This window comes from Trypanosoma rangeli (assembly GCF_003719475.1).
Source record: "Trypanosoma rangeli strain AM80 chromosome Unknown Tra_15.4_contig_00001, whole genome shotgun sequence".
Taxonomy (NCBI): Eukaryota; Euglenozoa; class Kinetoplastea; order Trypanosomatida; family Trypanosomatidae; genus Trypanosoma; species Trypanosoma rangeli.
In genome coordinates this window covers 135867-148126 of record NW_021705745.1, presented here as the reverse complement: position 1 = coordinate 148126, position 12260 = coordinate 135867, and the positions used below count along the sequence as shown (strand labels likewise).

At 50.4% G+C, this 12260-nt stretch overlaps 8 protein-coding genes across 8 annotated transcripts in view, besides 10 other annotated features; 1 reads left to right on the top strand and 7 right to left on the bottom strand.

The window, feature by feature from the left end:
• The window catches only part of TraAM80_00070 (uncharacterized protein), a gene marked incomplete at both ends in the record, with an annotated part of 369 nt that extends 72 nt beyond the window's left edge, over window positions 1-297 (top strand). Inside the window, one exon of the mRNA XM_029377165.1 lies at window positions 1-297. This exon is cut by the window's left edge and continues 72 nt beyond it. Within this exon, the coding sequence (XP_029243055.1) occupies window positions 1-297 (297 nt within the window).
• A 186-nt stretch (window positions 298-483) lies between these two features.
• TraAM80_00069 (solute carrier family 50 (sugar transporter)) lies at window positions 484-1206 on the bottom strand (the record flags this gene model as incomplete). Its single annotated transcript, XM_029377164.1, has 1 exon — window positions 484-1206. One exon carries the CDS (start codon window positions 1204-1206, stop codon window positions 484-486), a length of 723 nt encoding a protein of 240 aa, XP_029243054.1.
• A 192-nt stretch (window positions 1207-1398) lies between these two features.
• Window positions 1399-1427: a microsatellite.
• Window positions 1428-1785: 358 nt separating this feature from the next.
• Window positions 1786-2559, bottom strand: TraAM80_00068 (uncharacterized protein; the record flags this gene model as incomplete). The annotated part of the gene is made up of 1 exon (XM_029377163.1): window positions 1786-2559. The coding sequence occupies one exon, from the start codon at window positions 2557-2559 to the stop codon at window positions 1786-1788; it is 774 nt and encodes a 257-aa protein (XP_029243053.1).
• Window positions 2560-2779: 220 nt separating this feature from the next.
• Window positions 2780-2820: a microsatellite.
• Window positions 2821-3137: 317 nt separating this feature from the next.
• Window positions 3138-3165: a microsatellite.
• A 422-nt stretch (window positions 3166-3587) lies between these two features.
• Window positions 3588-5009, bottom strand: TraAM80_00067 (RNA helicase; the record flags this gene model as incomplete). The annotated part of the gene is made up of 1 exon (XM_029377162.1): window positions 3588-5009. The coding sequence occupies one exon, from the start codon at window positions 5007-5009 to the stop codon at window positions 3588-3590; it is 1422 nt and encodes a 473-aa protein (XP_029243052.1).
• A 65-nt stretch (window positions 5010-5074) lies between these two features.
• Window positions 5075-5112: a microsatellite.
• A 273-nt stretch (window positions 5113-5385) lies between these two features.
• Window positions 5386-5415: a microsatellite.
• Window positions 5416-5440: a microsatellite.
• A 319-nt stretch (window positions 5441-5759) lies between these two features.
• TraAM80_00066 (uncharacterized protein) lies at window positions 5760-8270 on the bottom strand (the record flags this gene model as incomplete). The annotated part of the gene is made up of 1 exon (XM_029377161.1): window positions 5760-8270. One exon carries the CDS (start codon window positions 8268-8270, stop codon window positions 5760-5762), a length of 2511 nt encoding a protein of 836 aa, XP_029243051.1.
• A 64-nt stretch (window positions 8271-8334) lies between these two features.
• Window positions 8335-8415: a microsatellite.
• A 54-nt stretch (window positions 8416-8469) lies between these two features.
• Window positions 8470-8505: a microsatellite.
• Window positions 8506-8525: 20 nt separating this feature from the next.
• Window positions 8526-8543: a microsatellite.
• A 26-nt stretch (window positions 8544-8569) lies between these two features.
• Window positions 8570-9469, bottom strand: TraAM80_00065 (putative heat shock protein HslVU, ATPase subunit HslU; the record flags this gene model as incomplete). Its single annotated transcript, XM_029377160.1, has 1 exon — window positions 8570-9469. The coding sequence occupies one exon, from the start codon at window positions 9467-9469 to the stop codon at window positions 8570-8572; it is 900 nt and encodes a 299-aa protein (XP_029243050.1).
• A 24-nt stretch (window positions 9470-9493) lies between these two features.
• Window positions 9494-9544: a microsatellite.
• A 116-nt stretch (window positions 9545-9660) lies between these two features.
• TraAM80_00064 (pleiotropic regulator 1) lies at window positions 9661-11040 on the bottom strand (the record flags this gene model as incomplete). The annotated part of the gene is made up of 1 exon (XM_029377159.1): window positions 9661-11040. One exon carries the CDS (start codon window positions 11038-11040, stop codon window positions 9661-9663), a length of 1380 nt encoding a protein of 459 aa, XP_029243049.1.
• A 311-nt stretch (window positions 11041-11351) lies between these two features.
• On the bottom strand, window positions 11352-12194 carry TraAM80_00063 (uncharacterized protein; the record flags this gene model as incomplete). The annotated part of the gene is made up of 1 exon (XM_029377158.1): window positions 11352-12194. The coding sequence occupies one exon, from the start codon at window positions 12192-12194 to the stop codon at window positions 11352-11354; it is 843 nt and encodes a 280-aa protein (XP_029243048.1).
• Between the last annotated feature and the right edge of the window lie 66 nt (window positions 12195-12260).

Sequence of the window (12260 nt, the reverse complement as noted above, 5' to 3'; positions counted from 1 at the left end):
GGCTGCCAGTCTGCAGCTGGCCAAATGCGGGGCTGCTCCGCGCACGGGAACGCTGCCAACTCTGCCGGCCTCCGGGCGCAACTGCAATTCAGACGATTCCGGCCTGGTTGTGAGGCACGCCGCCCCGCGCCGGGTGGGATGCGGAGCGGCGCGCGCGTCCCGCAACGGGATGAGGGAGAACAGCAGCTTCACCGCCCTCGCAACGAAGGGTGTGGAAAACATTCTCGGGCCGCGCGCGGTCTCGACCACCGAATGCTGACGCGGATTTGGAAGCACACGGGTCTCGCGGTGGCATAGCGCCTCCCCCTGGCATAAGCGCGCCCGGGCCCCATGGTGGCGGAAAAAAACGGGGGGAAAAAACGATCAAGCGGCAGGAAAAATCACGCCAGCAAAAACATAAACAAAAACGGCACGCAAGCCAAGCAGCCCCCCATCGATAGTAGTGAGGAAGTTGGAAGCAAACGGTTTGTGGTTTCGATATATTCAGCACTCTGTAAAAGGCAGCGGTGCGATGGCCGTTTTCACGGCGACTGCTTCGCTAGCGCGCCTCCCGTACCTGAATAAAAGTGCGAACTGAAGACAGCACGCGAGTGCTCCCAAAACATTTGGTACTACAATAAAGAAGTCACCCACCAACGCCCCTGACAGCACCCAAAGCGAAGCGTTGGCCAACCCAAACCCCATGGTTATGGGGGCCAATCCTTCCGCGTTCTTGTTCTTGACGATAGCACCTGCAAGGGCGAGGGGGGAGCCGAGCATATAAACGCTGGTGCATGCTCCCAGCAGGCCATTTACGACCGCAGCACTGTGAGGGCTAATGGCCGCGAGGACCACAATTAGGGCGGAAACACCGGCAATAGCACACAGGGCGAACGTGACACTCAACAAGGACTTTTTGTACGTCGTACTTGCGAGGCGGTGCCCTGACTTCTCCTCTAGACGAGCAACGGCGAGGAAAACAAGTAGGCAGTACGTTGCGACGGCGTTCCCAACAACACCGCAAACAACAATGGCCAAAGAAGAGCGCAAGACGCCATAAATGGACCACATTACGCAGTTCACCAACTGTGCACAGAAGAAGGTTGGCGTCATAATTCCCACAGAGCGCTGGTGTTCCATTTTTCTCACCGTGACAACTGGGGAGCCAACCATGCCGATAGTTGCAATGGTGGCCATCGCTGAAACAATGCTTGCAGCTGTCGGCATTTTCGCGGATTTATTCTACACACGCACACGCCCAAAAAATTGTTGGTTCCCAACTTGTTTTTTTATGCCCCTTCCATCAGCCATATGCGCACACATGGGTATATGCACAAGAATCAAAAAATAATAATATCCCACACCGCAGCAGGCACCGGTAACGGGATAATGGAGGAGCAACAAAGACAGCCGTAGAGGAAACAAACAAACCAACAACAACAAAAAAAAGGGGGCAACACACATTTGAACGCGATTTTGCGATGTAATTATAGATGCGCCCGCGGAATTGCGCAGTAGGCAACTCACACTTGGCTTCCCCCCCCCCCTTTTTTTTTTTTTGAATGTTTTTCCCTCCTTCGTGACACTGTTGTACGGCTAGATGATACCCACACATGTCCCATTCCCGCCAAAACATCGCGTAATTGCGCTACCACCGCCAATGTGAGTCATACGCTCCTCAACGACGGAGCAAGACCCGTCGTCTAGTCATATACTTCTCAAGGGCTCCATCGCAGCAGATGCTGCCGCACCCGAGCTGCTTCCAAGCCCGCACAACAAAATGTCTCTGCACGTTTCACCCTCATATCAATCATAAACCTCAAAACATGAGCAATAATTACCCATTCGGCTAACGACGAGACGGCAGTTTCTCCACGGCACGGCGGTGGGTTTGAAAAAGGAGGAGGAGGCCAACGACTTCACCGTGGATGCCCCGAGAGTGACGTGTGGATTGTACGCTTCGAGGGAGTGCTCCGAGAGGTATTTTTTCAGCCACTCCACTGTTACGGCGTTATCAGTAGGAAATGAGGGATGAAAAGCGGCCTTCCCGACCTCTAGCGTGGTGGGTGGCACATGAAAGGGGCGAATAGCACGAACAATGTTTTCATGCAACGCAAGGAGGGTCTCCGAACACACAATTTTGATGCTGGGAAGACGCACCTCAGTCCCATCTGCAGTTGTGGCGAACACAGGCCCATTCTCCAGTGCAGCCAACTTCAGTGTTGCATCTAGTCGTTCCATCGATTCCTTCATGGTAACCCAAATTTCCCGCACCACACTTCGTAGCGCGTCCAAATCAGAAGGTCGGATGCTAAGCTGCGCTACTGTGCAGTGTGGGTAGCCGTAGCCGCGATGCAGCACCCTCTCCTCGAGGCCCACGAGTCGGTACGATCGCTCCTTTTCCCACCGCATGCCGGCATGGCCTTCTGAAGGGCACAAGGACCACGAGAGCGGGATCGCGGCCGCGTCAAAGGAGGGTGATACAATGCAGACGTTGATGGCAAACAGTGGAGGCACCATAAGTAGCTTGTCTCTTCCCCTCTCCTTCCCCAACTCCCTTTTCCTCCTGCTGTCGTCCATTTCGCCCTCACCCACACACAACAGTAACAATAAACCGCCTAATAAACACACACCCTGCTCCTCCCTATTCTAAAAAAAAAAAAAACAACACACACACACAAAACGAAAATGGTATGTGTCCAACCTTTTCATTTACGTCAGAAAAATGAGAAAAAAAATAGTCATTTTGTATTTCACTACGTGTTGTCTTTACGGCCACATGTAAATGACTATTCACTCAATATCATTACATATATATATATATCGTGTATATGTATATATGGGGGAGAGGGAGAGATAGTCCAAGGCAACTCCGTGGTGCTCATAACCACCAAACACTGACAAGAGGGAGGGAGGTGCTTTCAGCATCTTTACCCCGCGTTCCGTGTAGGAAGGACAAAGCTGTGTTGGAGGGCTGGGCCCTCGAAGCGTGTGCCTCGCGGCAAGGCATTGTGAAGGCAAAATTGGGGGAGAATAGCCGCGTCTCCCCTTCCGTGCGGAGGTCGAGGAAAATATTCCCGCCGTTGGTGATGACAAATAGCAGTCGCAAAGATGGTCCGAGGCCAACGGGCAAAATATACCCCCCGCAGACGCAGACGCAAAATAAATAAAAAACACAACAAAACACTGCAGCAATAATATGGCGCAAAGGTCAGTTTTTCCCACTTTATCCACCACGCCCAAAGAACAGCAACCACAAGCGAGCAGAAATGAAACAAAAGCAGCAATTCAAGTCTCGTCCCCGCACCCCAAGAATGAACTATGAACATGCAAAACAAAACAAAAGGGTGGGAGGGACGGGGTAGAGAGAGAAGAATACTATCACCCTACTGCATTCAACAAAATACGAGTAAAACACACACACAAAAAAAAAAAAACGCGTGCACAAACGCAAATGAGGAAAGAAGAAACACGCACACACACACGTCTGTACTTATTCCAGGCAGCACCGTAGGGCTGCACGCTTCTACATCCCCATTCTATGTATCCTATACCGCCTGTTCTCTTTTCAACGGGGCCTGTGCGGTGGATACCGAGGAGACCTTCATTCACTTCAACTCCTCAAGTTCCGTATTTTCCTTCTGCGCATTCTCCAACACTGTTTCACACCGTTGCAGTTTCTCCTCTGCCTCCTTCAAACTCCTTTCAGTCATTTGATTACATTGACCTTTCGATGAAGACGACGCGTTAATGGCGTTCAACAGTCTCTCTGTTTCATCATCTTCAACATCAAGAAAAAGACGGTCCATGTCGTTTGCAATAAAGTCATCTGGAGGATACAAAGGTGGCAAAGGGGTTGATACGGCCCTGTAGAGGTTATCTGGTAGCAATTGACTCCAGTTCTCTGTAAATTTGTGAATAATACGCTCTGTCGCATGGTACTCCACCTCCAAAGGTACCAACATGCGACGGATAGCGCGTCGTAAAATAATGCGGCGATGCACCACTTCTTTAGCAGCCTCCATTCCCTGCGGAAGGAGGCACAATTTATTGTGTTGCTCCACCACATGGTTCAGAACGGCTGAAGCGTAGTGTCGACACCGTTTCAATTGCTTCGTGAGTTTGACTATGTTCTCCACAATGCCAAGCACCACCTGGACCTTGCGGTCAACTTCATACATTAATGTCGTAACGGCCACCTCCTCACGTCCATCCATGGTCGATGGCAAAAATGTTTTCCACGCTGGTGTTTTTTCAACATTCTCACTGACTTGCGCTTCGGCGTTGATGGCCTCAATAACGGCAGGGACCATGGCTTGCACACTTTCAAGAAGAGTCGCCGCCTCTTGTAGTTTTTTTTCCCCCGTCCGCACCGCAGCATCAAGGTGCTTTCGTTCTGCAAGGGATGTTAGTGGCACTTCAGGGTCATAAAACAACCTCATGTCTTTCATGCCCGCTAACACATGAGGTATATTTTCCTTCGCCGCATTTAACTGAGTAGTGGCGAATTCAAGAAGTTGAACGCAGTCTTCCATCTCCTTTTCCATGAGCTCCTGATGAAGTTTTTGAGGGGCATTAAGCGCCAAAATCGCTTGCCGCAGGTTCTTCCAGCGCTCTTTCTCGTCTGTATGAATGCCTTGGTCACCGGGGGCGGTTTGACCCCACTGATGGAGCAGCTGCTCGGCCAGCGAATCAGCCACAAGAGCCGGCACAAATAGCAGCAGCTTTTGCCCGTCTACCACTGGCTCATTGGTTAAAAGAGGCCGCAGCGTGGTGTAGTCAAACAACTCGACGTAAATCTTCACATTTCTCTCCGTATCCCCACTGAGTGGTGAGGCAACCTTGCAACTGTTGACACATGACACAATATCGGAGACAAATATCTTTGACGACTGAGAAAAGCTCCCCGGTGACGACGATGCCAACGAGGAACTGGTAAAAACAGGGGAGGATCGCGGGTGTTTCACTTCCACCGGAAATTGGCACCCGGTCGGTGCAAAGACAAGCTGTACAGTGATTGACATATCCATCCTAATACGGGGAGGAAGAGTGGGGCGTAGCTCACAATCAACTCCAGTAACCCACACGACAGGTAAAAGAAAGAAAGAAAGAAATAAATAAATAAATAAAGAACATTATGTGCTTGTGTGTGTAGGTTGTGGTGGCAGTACTGTCAAGGAGCGGCTTCGAGGGCGCCCGCACGTGATAGTTGTGAGGGTAAAACATAGAGCAGACTGCAGATGCAAACTCGATGTTGTCGAGAAGTCACACACCACCAAACAAACATAATTTATCTTTGAATCTCGTTGGGTGACTTCTCCCCGTTTTTCACACCGACACGATCAGCGGTGAGAAAGGGAGAGGTTGCCGAAAACAGAGAAAGAAGAGGGACAAGGAAACCAAAAAATATATATATATATATATATAATAATAATAACACTGGCACATAATAAATAAATAAAACAACTTCGTTTCTTGTTATAATATGCTTGTTTCGTTACCACTGGAACTGGGAAGAGTAACACGGCTTCCCTGTCCTTCCCCCTCGCCGGTACGCGTCTGTCCGCATGCGGCATTGCGTACGGCCCTGTGCCACTAGCAGCAACCCCCAACACTGAAGTCACATTATTGTTGTTGCTGCTTCCCCCCCCCCCTTGATCTTGGCGTTTGTTGCAATTGCTTCCTCCTCACATATTCTGTTTGCGACAAAGCGACACATTGCCTGTAACCATGAAGGTGGTTAGGACAACATCCGTCACTCCACAGCCGCCTCTACAGGCTCAGAGAACAACACACGCATGCTGGATGCGTTGGCCCACACCAAGATATCGGCGAGAGGCCTCGACGGAGGTGCCGTACACGTCAAAGGTTACCAGGCGCGTTAGAGAGTTCTGAAGCTTTTCCACGTTTTTGATTTGGCTGCACTTTGTGAGTGTGAGGGTTTCAAGCTGCATACAGTGGCATAGTCCCACAATGCCACTGTCTGTGAGTCTGGTTCGCTCCAAACGAAGCTCCAGCAATACATGCAGTTCTCCAAGACAGTTCACATCCGTGACGTAACGGCAGTCGCTGAGGTTCAACTTCTTTAAGCTATGGCAGCGTGCCAGACCCACAATTCCCTCAGAGGTGACACCTGTCTTTGAAAGATCCAACTCTACCAGTCGGCGCAAATGTTGGAGACTATTTACATCCGTGACATCAACGCACTCCGCTAGCAGCAATATTTCCAACGACACACAACGCGCCACAAAAACAACAGATTCATTCGTTATTTTTATATTCCGCACCAAAAGTTCCGTAAGGGAAGGCAGTTGTGCGACAGCACTCAGTTCCGTGATGAAGGGGCAATGTTGGAGGTAAAGACGTCGGAGGGAATGACAGTGCACCAAGAGACCCCGCATCCCACCGTCAGTGATGGTGCTCTTTTTCAGCAAAAGATCCAGCAGGCGTGGGGCCTCCAACGGACCCATCGGCCCCAGCCGTTTGCAGTCGGCAAGCGATAACTCCCGCACAGACCCGGTCCCTCCCAAGCCGGTCACATCCACTACATTCGTGCGATCTGCCGTCACATGTTTCAAGGCACTCAAGGGACGAAGAAACTCAAGGTGGGTAATGAGGAAACATCCCCCAAGGTTAATCCGTTCCAATGAGATGCACTGCGAGACATCTGACACCCCCTCATCAGTGACGTATGTGCCAGAAATATCCAACGACCTGAGCACCTTCAATTCACGCAAACAACGGACATCAGTCAAAAAAAGGCAATAACGAAGTGAAAGGAACTCCAACTCTTTGCAGTGAATCAGCGGGACAATGCTGGCGTCCACTACCTCCGTGCCCTCCAGATTCAAGCTGAGCAGGTTCCTCAGCGGCTCCAAAAAATGCACATCCGTCACAAGGCGGCAGTCCCGCAGTGAAAGAAAGGTCAGCGCTGTACATTGTCGCAGCGGTTGCGTCCCAGCATCGTTTAAGCCAGTATCAGAAAGATCCAAGTATCTAAGAGATATCAAACCTTCGACAAAGGAGGCCTCGTTTACGCCGCCACAGGAAGCAAGATGGAGTTCTTCCAGCTGTTGACACGCCTTCAGCACCTGCAGCTCAGGACTTCTCAGGCACGTTCTTGACAAATCTAAAGACCGAAGAGACGTCAAGGCACAAATCCAACGCACATCCGACACGCAGCGACACGAAGCAAGTTTGAGGTGCTGAAGCTGACAACAGCTCGTTAGAGCCGCACAACCCTCGTTTGTGACGCAGTTGTCTGTGAGGTCCAACTCAGCAAGGTTATCAAGGAGCCCAAGCGACTTTACGGTCCACAGGCAACGCAACGAGACAAGTCGAAGTTCCTCCAAATTCTTACAGTTACCTAAACTTCTGATTCCGTCATCGCAGATTCGGTTCCGTGAAACATCAAGCGTTCGCAGACCAACTAGGGTTTCAAGACAATTAAGACTATGAAGTTTCATGCAGTTATCAAGCTGTATATGTTGCAGTGAGGTGCATCGACTAATGGAGGCAAGACCCTCCTCTGTGATGCCCAAGTTTAATAGATATAACTCCGTCAAACGCTGAAGAGAAGCAAAACACTCCAACGACTTCAGACCTCGGCATGAATCCACCACAACACGCTCTAAACCGACACACTCAGAGAAATATGGCATCATCGTTTCACTCAGCGGCGTATTAGACAGGGTGAGGTGACGCAGATTTGACAAAACCCCAAGGTTTGTGACACCGGAGATGTAAAACTTCGAGACCTCACGCTTCTCTGTGGCACGGTTGTTGAGGATTGGCGTCACCCCGCAGAGGCTCACCTCTGCATCACCGAAGCACTGTCGAACCGTGAGTTTCTCTAACTCACGGCACGTAGACATGACATGCATCACATCACAAGCTACGACAGAGTTGAGCAACTTCACCTCCCGCAGGTTCAAACATTTACTGAAACGTTGAAACAACAGGAAGTTCTGTCTATCAATGTGATCTAACACAAGCGAGACAGCCCGATGGCGCTCGAACCACCAAAGGTTGAGGAACAGTAGATCAAAGCTTCGAGAAACACCCACCTTGAGGACTAACTCCTCCCGGTTTTGGCTCTGCCCGTTGCAACGGGCAGAGCCAAAACGGCACGAAACATGAACATTCCCGATGACGTACCCGACAAGCTCCGCCTCAAATCGGGCAGAGGGACTGGCCGCCACAAGAGCTAGCGGGACATGTTGCCCCATGTATGCAATGATGGAAGCGAGCTCCGGCGACACCCGTGACGAGGCTGTCAAACCGGAGTTCATCCTCTTGCAGCTAATCCTAATTGCCTGGGATTCCACCACAAGGGCCCAATTCGTTTCGTCCTCCCAAACTTGCAAACAAACAAACAAACAAAAAAGACATGAGAGGCAAGGAAAGAGGAAACAAACCAGACAACGACAAAACAAAAACATCCACATACACGTGTGTAGCTCTACATATGTGTATTGACGGCATATATTTAAAAAAAACAAAACAACAACAACACCTCCAACACAAAGAAAGAAGGTTTTGAGTAAAGAGAGAGAGAGAGAGAGTAAGCACAGAAACACACAACAAAATGTTAGTCATGCCTCAGTGAATCAACAAACAACATCAGTTTCTCCAGAGCCGATGCCTCAAACGCCAGTTGGTCAAATAGGGGACACGACAAGACTGTTTGGGTGCCACGAACATCCGATGATATCATCATCAAGGATTCGGCCACCGATGGACATCGCAGTCGAACAGCTTGCTGATATGGTCCAAACAGGATCACAGCCACTAAAAAAAGCAACACGTTTTCAAGTTTTGCCGCCCAGTAATAAAGTACAACAACGACCCGCACACGAAAGCTGCCCTGGTGTTGTTGAAAGTCTCTAACACGCAGCCGCGATGTGCCCACCCACCGGACAGCTGAGCCGCGTACTTTTTGCACAAGTCGCCTCCACAGCGAAGGTTCATTGACATTTCTCTGCAGATACGCCCCAAGAAGTTCATCCGGAAGGTTGTTGGTGACATTTGAAGGATTCAGCACTGACGGCGACAACGCCACCTCAAGAAGCATCACTTTAGCACCCCCGTTATTCCCTACAATGCCGTAACTCTTCAAATCGTCATACCAATAACTAAGCCCGATTGCACTGTTGGCATTCTGCTCGTCGTAAACGAAAATGACACCATCAAAAGACATAAGACCAATGGGAAATTGACTGCTGGGACCAAAATTCCGGTTACCACCAAGTTCAATAAATGCAACACAGGGTGCCGCAACTTGACCACTTGAAGAGAACGCAGAGCCTTGCTGGTGGGTGTTACGAACCACCTCCACATGAAATCCAGTAGTAGGGCCCCATGTGGAGGCCAAGGCGTCTTCACCCGGAAAAGCCACTTGATGCAGGCGCCGCAAAAGTAGCGTCTTCCCTACGCCCGTATCACCGACGACGAGGACGTGAAGCACATTAGGATTGCTTGACGCAGTCATCTTCTGTAAGGAGGAAGATGATAAAAACAAAAAAAAACACACACAAACAAACAAACAAAAACAAAAAGAAACAAAGGCCACGCAATTGAAAAGAAGGAGGCAACAAGGGCAACAAACAGGTTAAACCAAGAAAATCATCCACCTTTCTCAATATCATCGTTCCTTTGTTGTTGTTTTTCCCGTCTGTCATTTTACTCTTTGGATCGCCAAACCTTTACGCTCTTGTCACTCTCCGCAGTGATCATGCGTGACCCTGACGCATCGAACACGACGTCGTTAATGCCACCTTCACCGGGGAGTGTGCCTGGAATGGATTTTGTCTTAGCCAGCTGATACGGCGGACGACGCGGACGTCCCCAATCATAAAATGCCAATCTTCCCTCCTGGCTCCCCACCACAAGCACATTGCGAGGGCTAAAGGCGCAGCAGCTCCAGCGGCACCCAGGCGCGTCCTCATCTTTGTTACTCCCACCAGCGGCAGTCGCAGATGCGTTGAAAAGAAAGTCCCCCTTCGGAAGGGACCAGACACGGATATGGTCGGCCCCACAGGAGGTCAATGTTCCTTGACGGTTGATAGCAAGTCCTCGTACAGGTTTCTTGTGACGCGTCAGGCGAGTAAAGGCACGTCCAGATGCGATGTCCCACAAGTAAATCATGCCGTCGCTTCCACCAGAAATGACCTGTGGATCGGCCTGCTGTACTGCTAGGGACATGACACTGTCATTGTGACCCACAAGAATGTGCACACATGAGCGAGTGCGTATGTCCCATACTCGCACAGTTTTATCTCTTCCACCACTTAAAACAATATCCAGCGAAGGATGTGCGCCGACGCAGTGAACTGAACCCTTATGTCCATGAAAGTCCCGTATAATTTCATTGCGTTCAAGGTCCCAACACTTCACTGAGTGATCGTCGCTCCCGCTAAACATGTAGGGTGAAAGCGTACTCAGCGAGACAGCCCGCACAGCCTCCTTGTGCCCTGTAAGATTGAGTTTAAGCGCCCCCGTCGTCAGATCCCAGGCTTTCACCACAGCATCACCACCACCTGTTACGAACCATGAGTTATTTGGCTCCACCGCGGCACACCAAACCCACCCTCGGTGTCCCACCAACACCTTTGACAATTTCCACGTTGAAGGCGGCACATACGTCTCATCATCTTGCACGCCCGCTGGCGCTGTGGTGGAGACGGCTGTTATGCGGCTCTTCAACACCTTTGGATCGATGGAGATAACAGCATCCTCGCCACGCGCACGCTTCTGTGTCATGGGCACCTCACTTTCACCACGCGGCTTTGCCGTTGGTAAAAGCATCAGTGCATTTCCATTTCCTCCCTCTACCACTTCCTCCATTGCGGTGGCTGGGGGCGGCGCACTTTGCGGGTACTCTGCGCGAAGAAGCGCATGTTTTCGCATTACCCAACCCGGGTCTGTTGCCTGTGGTATACCAAGAAAAGCCACACCTCGCACTTCGCGTGCGGTATGGGCATTCTCCCAGACCAACTCGCCTACGCCGCTCCTCATAGTTCGCCGCACCGCCACAACTCCCCCACACTTTTGCCATGTCATAATGTTGATAAAGAAAAAAAAAACCACACCATTGGCAAAAGAAAAGGAGAATGATGTGTTTGTGGTCAACGTCGTTCCCCGTCACTGAGGGGGCAATGCACCAACACGCCCTCAATTAACATTTTTTTAAAAAAATACGAAAGAAACAGTCAACACAACCAAAGTGAGAGAGAGGTTACTTTTCACTAGCCCCACACCATTTCTTTTTTTTTTTGTTCGTGTGGATTCTTCCCTTCCTCACACTTACACTAATTTCTATCCGCTCCCGCAGCATCTTCGAAGAAATAAGTGTCCTTTCCTGCCTCAGTCTATTACGCTTCCTTGGCTTCCTCTTCACGGGACAGCTCCAAGATGACAGCAGGATCTGAATCTGGCGCATTTGCATCACGCCATTTACTCTTGCGCACCTGCAAGTCATCCGCTAGTCCGTCCAGAGCGGTGTTCTTAAACAACTCTGTCAAAAGTGTCTTTGTATACGACACTGGCATATACCCATCACTTACCATGGCTGCATAGACCTTTAGCGCCGGCGCATGGGCGGAAGCCGCAGCACAGGCCCCGAGGACTGTGTTGTATGTGATCTCGTTAGGACGAACGTTTAGAGGGTTGCGCATCTCGTTAAGGAGTTCCACTGCGGGTTTCCAAGCTCCCGCACGGTGGCATCCTTCTATTGCAGCGGTGTATGTAAAGACATTGGGTGCGATGCAAAGCTCATCGCACTCTCGCAAAATTTTTCTGGCCCGCTCCCATTGCCCAGAACGGGCGCATGCAGTCACCAGTGCCGTCATTGTCCGCACATTTGGGGCAACGTCTGCCAGTCTCATGTGAGCATACATCCGAAGCGCAACGTCCGGTTTTTGTGCAGCGGCACATGCGCTAATAAGAGCCGTGTAAGTATAAACATTCGGCTTCACGTCGTTCTTCACCATGTGTTTAAAGACAGACATCGCCGCCTCCCACTTTCCTGACCGACCACAAGCACTAATTACGGTGGTGTAGTGAAAAACATTGCTCTCCACTATGTTTGCCTGTTGCAGTTGCGTCAATGTGGTCATGGCGCTTTCCCAATTGCCCGCTTTGGACAGTGCGACAAGTTCATCTGTCAGCCAACGTGAGGCCCATCCAGCAAGTCGGGCCTGTGAGAGCGTTGCCATGCGTTACTAGTGTATTATAGTCATATGTTCAAGAGAGTGACAGGAGAAACGAGAAACAAAAAAAAA